This window comes from Fukomys damarensis, unplaced genomic scaffold (genome assembly GCF_012274545.1).
Source record: "Fukomys damarensis isolate Sample0158 unplaced genomic scaffold, DMR_v1.0_HiC HiC_scaffold_34, whole genome shotgun sequence".
Lineage (NCBI taxonomy): Eukaryota > Metazoa > Chordata > Mammalia > Rodentia > Bathyergidae > Fukomys > Fukomys damarensis.
The window spans coordinates 13,353,438-13,359,013 of NW_022900946.1; the positions used below are offsets into that span (position 1 = coordinate 13,353,438).

The 5,576-nt window shown below is 59.5% G+C and overlaps 1 protein-coding gene across 1 annotated transcript; it reads left to right on the top strand.

Annotated features, from left to right (window-relative positions):
• Positions 1-991: 991 nt before the first annotated feature.
• On the top strand, positions 992-4,142 carry LOC104852384. Its single transcript, XM_033758686.1, has 3 exons — positions 992-2,580; positions 3,279-3,415; positions 3,555-4,142. The coding sequence occupies exons 1-3, from the start codon at positions 2,391-2,393 to the stop codon at positions 3,669-3,671; spliced, it is 444 nt and encodes a 147-aa protein (XP_033614577.1). The 5' UTR covers positions 992-2,390; the 3' UTR covers positions 3,672-4,142.
• Positions 4,143-5,576: the final 1,434 nt, after the last annotated feature.

Below are 5,576 nucleotides of genomic sequence, written 5' to 3' on the forward strand. Positions count from 1 at the left end.
CCACCGATGGAGGTCGGGGACTGAGGCCCATCTGGAGCTGGTAAGGTGCGGTGAAGGGGGTGGGGGTGGCCTGGCCAGTGACGGTGACCCTGACTGCTCCCCCTGCCCACCCAGGCCGCCCAGCAGGCCTGTCTTGGGCTGAAGCCGTGCTCTCGAGGGCACTGAGGAGGCTCTGCTTCTCAGCCAGGTAACCGGGGACCGGGGTGGCCACTGTGGCTCTGCCCACACAGAGGCCAAGCTGCACCTCTCCACCTAGAGCCCCTTGCACAGCCCACGGCCCTGCCCCGGAAGCATCTGTCGTCCCCTTCTACACGTGAGGAAACTGAGGCTTAGTCCTCATTCCTCAGGGCTTTGACGGGCACACTCTGCATGCGAATGTTTCAGGGGCCGAATGAGATGAACACGGTGGGCCGTGCTCCCTGTTGGAGGCCTGACCGTGAGCATTTTAGGCTCCGTGACTTGCTCATTCTAGCTTATTTTAAATACCTTTAAGTACAGAAAAGCCATTTTTGGCTTGCAGACCATAACCGTGGGCTGGTTGTGGCCTGCTGCGTGGTGTGGGTTTAGGGGCAGTGCTGCGTCCCCTGGCAGGCAGCCCTGTGGGTGGACGGCGCCATCCGTGGTAGAGCCGTGGGTGGCTTTGAAGAGGAGGTGGACTCTGAGCCGGGCATTGAAGGAGGTGAGGCAGGAGTTCTGGGCGGGGCCAGTGCAAAGGCCCAGAGGCGGGTGCGTGCCAGCCTGCTTGAGGAACACAGGAAGCTGGTGGGGCTGGAGCACGCTGTGGTGGAGGGAGGGTAGAGGAGCTTAGGATCGATGGCTCCCGGGGCCAAGGGCTTCAGGTCTATGATGGGAACACACAGAACAGTTTGAGTTGGGGAAGGACATGACCAACTTTCCATTTAAAAAGCTCCCTTTAGCTAGGTGTGGTGGCGCTCGTCTGTAATTCCAGCACTTGGGAGGCTGAGGAAGGCCAGCCTGGGATCCACAGTAAGCTGCGGGCCAGCCTGAACTACCCTCCACTAGCGAGAGCCTGTCTCAACACCCCCCAAATCCAAAATCTCCCTTGGCTCATGTGAAAAGCAGGAGTAGGGGCCACCTGGTGAGAGTGGGAGCCATGCCAATGGGTGGGGTGCAGTGAAGGGGCACAAGCGGAAGGGAGGGCCCTGGGCCACCCCACTCCCTGCACCCTCCACAACCCTCCTGTGAGCTGAGGGTGGCCTGACCCCTGTCTTACATCCTGAGAAGGCTCCCAGACCTCCTCTCAACTATAGAACTTTTCAGTGACCACAGCTCCATGGTGGATGTCCCTGTGTCTGCCACGATACAGCGTGCAGGCGTGGGCCCGGGTGTCTGCACCCCACCCCCATGGCGGGGCTGCATGAGGCCAGACAGCGGGGTCCTGATAACAGGGCTCTTTGCTTCTGTGCCCGGCCACCTCCGCTCGGCTCCTGACAACAGGCCAGGGCCCTAAGAGAGGTGCCACTGCTCCTGCTAACCAATGTCCCACAGCAAAAGAAGGTCGGTCCTGACCGGAGGGGTCTCCTGCCTGTTCCTCCGGGGACTGCTCCACGGTGGTGATGCTGCCATTGCTGCCTGCAGCGGATGAGCCCCTGGACGTGGTCCAGGTAACCAGCTGCCTGGGGGAGGAGCTGCTGCGGCTGCTCCGAGAGCTGTACAGAGCCCGCGTGCTGGGTGAGTGGCACGGGCTTGGCCACCACCTGCGGGGAGCCCGCTGGACTAAGTGCTGCCCTGGGAACCCCTCTGCTCTGTGGGAGCCTCCACGGCCAGGTGCCAGGGAAGCCCGCAAAAGCTCAGTCTCACTGTGCTAGGCCTCGAGGGTGCTGGCCTTCTGAGGTCACTTGGGGACACAGAGCCTGACCTCTGTCCAGAATTTAAGAACCAATCCCAGGCCCAGCAGAGGGGTGTGCAGAGCGGTCAGGCGCCAGGCCAGCCCCTTCCCCATGGGCCCTGCCGGGGAAGCAGAAGGCCAACCTCCAGTTGCAGCACAGCGGAAGGCTGCTAATTGGGTCCAGACTTGCTGTAAGGTTGGGCCCTCAGCCAAGCGTCCTCCTGGGACTGGGGCAGTTCTAGGAACCCTGGGGGAAGTGTGCATCCTACTCAGCCTTGCTGGATGACCTCCAACTCCGCTGACCTCTCTAGGACTCCGTTTCTGACTATGTGAAGCCCAGGCAGCACCACTGGGGTGGGTAAGGATTGCAGCCCTTGATAGAGCCAGGGTGGCTCCAGGCCGGCCCGGAGGGGTTTATGTGGGTGGGGTCAGCCTGAGGCTGGTGGAGGGGAGGAGTCTCCCTCGAGGTTGGGGCACACTGACATCGGGGGCCAGCTATTGTCTGCTCAGCCTGCCCTGGCTCCTCTCCCCAGACCACACCATGGTGGCCGGGGCCCGGCACGTGGTGACCTTCGATGGCTGGGTGTGGGACCGCACTGCCCACTGCAGCAGCCCCCTGCTGGCCAAGGACTTTGCTCACAACACATTCTCTCTGTGGCTAAGCTGGTGGGCTCGGGGCCCTGCCCATGGAGCTGAACCATACAACCCTCGTCCTCTACCCCAGCCTGCAGGTCAGTGCCTCCCGGGGGTGGTACTTGGAGATGGGCATCACCCCCATGTGCTGTACGACTCCTTGCTGGGGCACAGCTGTCCATACCCTGATTTGCCCTCTGCCGAGAAGAGGAGGTTGTGCTGACCAGTGAGGTCGATGTCTCCGTCTCCTGTGACGTGCGTGCTGGCCTTTGCGGCCTGATCCCGGGCCTCTGGTACCACCGTGGGTTTGGGTCTCACAGTGTCGGCCCTGTCTAGAGAGGCTCGTCCAGTGACCGCCAGGACTGAGGGAGACACGGGCCTCTGAGCCGACCCTGCATGGCTTAGTCCAGAGGCTCTGAGTAGGGGGAACCTCACTGGCCCGTGCCCTGCAGGGACAGTCCCTCCTCTGGGGGTGATGACACCGGTGAAGACCCCACTCACTGGCCTCGTCTGTAGCATAACACATATAAGATCTACACTCCTTCGTCCTGGAAGTTCCCATCCCATTTACAGACGAGCTGGCAAAGGCCCAGGCTGCTCTAGAGTGAGGTCAGCTCTCACGGTGCTCTCTACCAGCTGGTGACCAAGGAACACGGTGACCGCCATGACAGGGCAGGAAGGGACACCGAGGTCGTCAGCCCCTTCCCTTCTCGCCCGCTCCTGCCCCTGTCTGTGGCCTGGTGTGGGCTGGGTGGGGTGCTGCAGGCGGTGCCCCACACACTTCGTGCCGTCGCAGGGACACAGCCTGTCCCGCTCCCACCCCAAAGTATCTATGCCGGCCTCCTGGGCACCAACGACAGTGAGGCAGGTGACGAGCTCACGCTGATAGATGGCACTCCGGTCGAGCCTGCGGAGCTGGCCCAGGCCTGGCAGGTGAGACGGAGGTTCAGCAGACCCGGGGCCAGGGGAACTCGCTCTGGGAAGCTTCCCTGGGACCCCTTTGTGTGTCTGCTGAGTCTGCCCATGAGAGAAGGGGCTGCAGGAGGCCTGAGTCTTGTGTCTGTCCCTGCAGGTGGTTGGGGACGGTAGGGCCACAGAGGACAACAGCCAAGCCCGGGACAGAGCTCCCTCTGCCAGGCCGCCTTCCACGACCTCCACTCCAGCCTGGGGACCTGCTTCCGGGTGGTGAGTGCAAGGTCAAGCCTCGTGGGGGCCACCCAGAGGGGCCCCCGGGCAAGAGAGACCCTGCCCATTCTTTTGGTGCCACCGAGGGTCCCCGAGCAAGGGCAGTGACTGTGCCCGTGCCTCTGCCTCCAGGATGCCTGTGACACCCGGGGCGGCCACCTCTATCCACCTGTGCACCCAGGGTGCCCCTAGTCACTGCTCCACAGTGCAGTAAGTGAGGCCCACAGGCACACTGACCCTGGCCGGGTATGTGCTTCCCTCCCTTTCTCTTAGCCCCTACCAGGGAGGACGCACACTCGATCATTGTACAGGGAGCCGGGAGTCCACACTAAAGGGAGATGCAAAGACGCATTCAGCAGAAAGAGACAAGTCCAAAGCCTGCTGTGCTGTGTCTGGAGCACCCTCAAAGTCACCTGGAAGCTGGGCGTGGTGCCACATGCTTATAATCCCAGCACTGGGGAGGCTGAGGCAGGAAGAGCCCTAGTTCAAGGCCAGCCTGAACTACACAGCGAGACCCCGTCTCCAAAAAAAAAAAAAAAATCACCTGGCCACCTGTAACCACAGACCTGTCACTAGAGGAGCTGCGTGAATGCCACGTTCAGTGCCTAGAAGCCCACCTTCCACCAGTGTCACAGGTACAGACAACAGCGACCATGGCAAACAGCAAGACACGCCCACTGAGCCCCCCGGAAGCCAGAACAAGGGGCTTCAGGAGATCATTAAAGACCAAAATGCTGTGGACCGAGCCTGAAGATGCCTGCACCTCACCCTCACTCCCTCTCTCCGCAGAGTAGACAGAAGGTAGACCCTGGATGGCTCAGCCCAGGCCACGTAGGCCACATGGCACTAGTTACCCTGCCTTCGCTTCCTGTTTGTCTTACACTATACATAAAGACCGCGCTGGATGCCGGGCGGCCATGAGCTCAGCAGGCTGCGGTCCCACCTGGTCCCAGCTATAAGCATAATTTTGGTATATACCCAGTACATAGCCTCCTTTCTTATTGTTTTCCAATTTTCTTCATCTCCCACCGCTCTCCCTGGCTTTGGACCCTATACTGTGCAGGTGGCGGCAAAGAAACACTGAAAAATGATAAGCAGAATGCCCAGACCTGAAGAATTAATTTTCACAGAAATTTAAAACTTAACAGATTCAATGTCAGAGGAAAAAGATTAGCAAATGGGGAAATACGATAGGAAAATGGTAGGAGAGGACCCAACATGTCTAAAAGTTCCAGAATGAGAAAATGTGGTGTTTGTGACAAGTCATAGGTCTGAGCAATCATTGAACAGGTAGGTCATTAAAGTCGTTACATGAGGAATATCTGCATTTATACAAGCTAATTCAAAACAACCCTTCTAGTGGGACAGCTTCTAACGCTGGACAAGATACAGAACATGGCATAGTGAAAACATCTTGATCAAAATCCAAGGGAAGACAGTGGTATCAGCAGGGCGTGGAGTAGGAAGCACCAGGCCCTCACCGCCCCGCCCAGAGACACAGAACGGAAAACGGTACATGAACCAAAGTAGCTCTGTGAAAACTCTAGAAACTGGCTCAGCAGTGGCGGCGGCAAAATGAATGCCTCATCCAGAGATGGTGCATCCATCTGCCACCACCCACACCCCAGCTCCTTCCTGGGGATGGGAAGGGAAGGGTGAACTCTTGCAGCGCGTTCTGCTGTCTAGGCCATGCGGGGGACTGGTTTGTGCCCTGTCTGCCTTGGAGCTCTGCCCACCGCCGCAGCATAGCTGCCACTTGGGGTTGGAGGATTCTGAAGGCAGTTGTGGGTGCCACTGCAAGAGAGCTGTGGGGGGTGACAGAACTTCAGGTGACTTGGGGAAGAGATTATGGGCAGAACAGGAGGCACCGCCCAAGTTCTTCAGAAGAAGGTGGCACACGACTCCTACT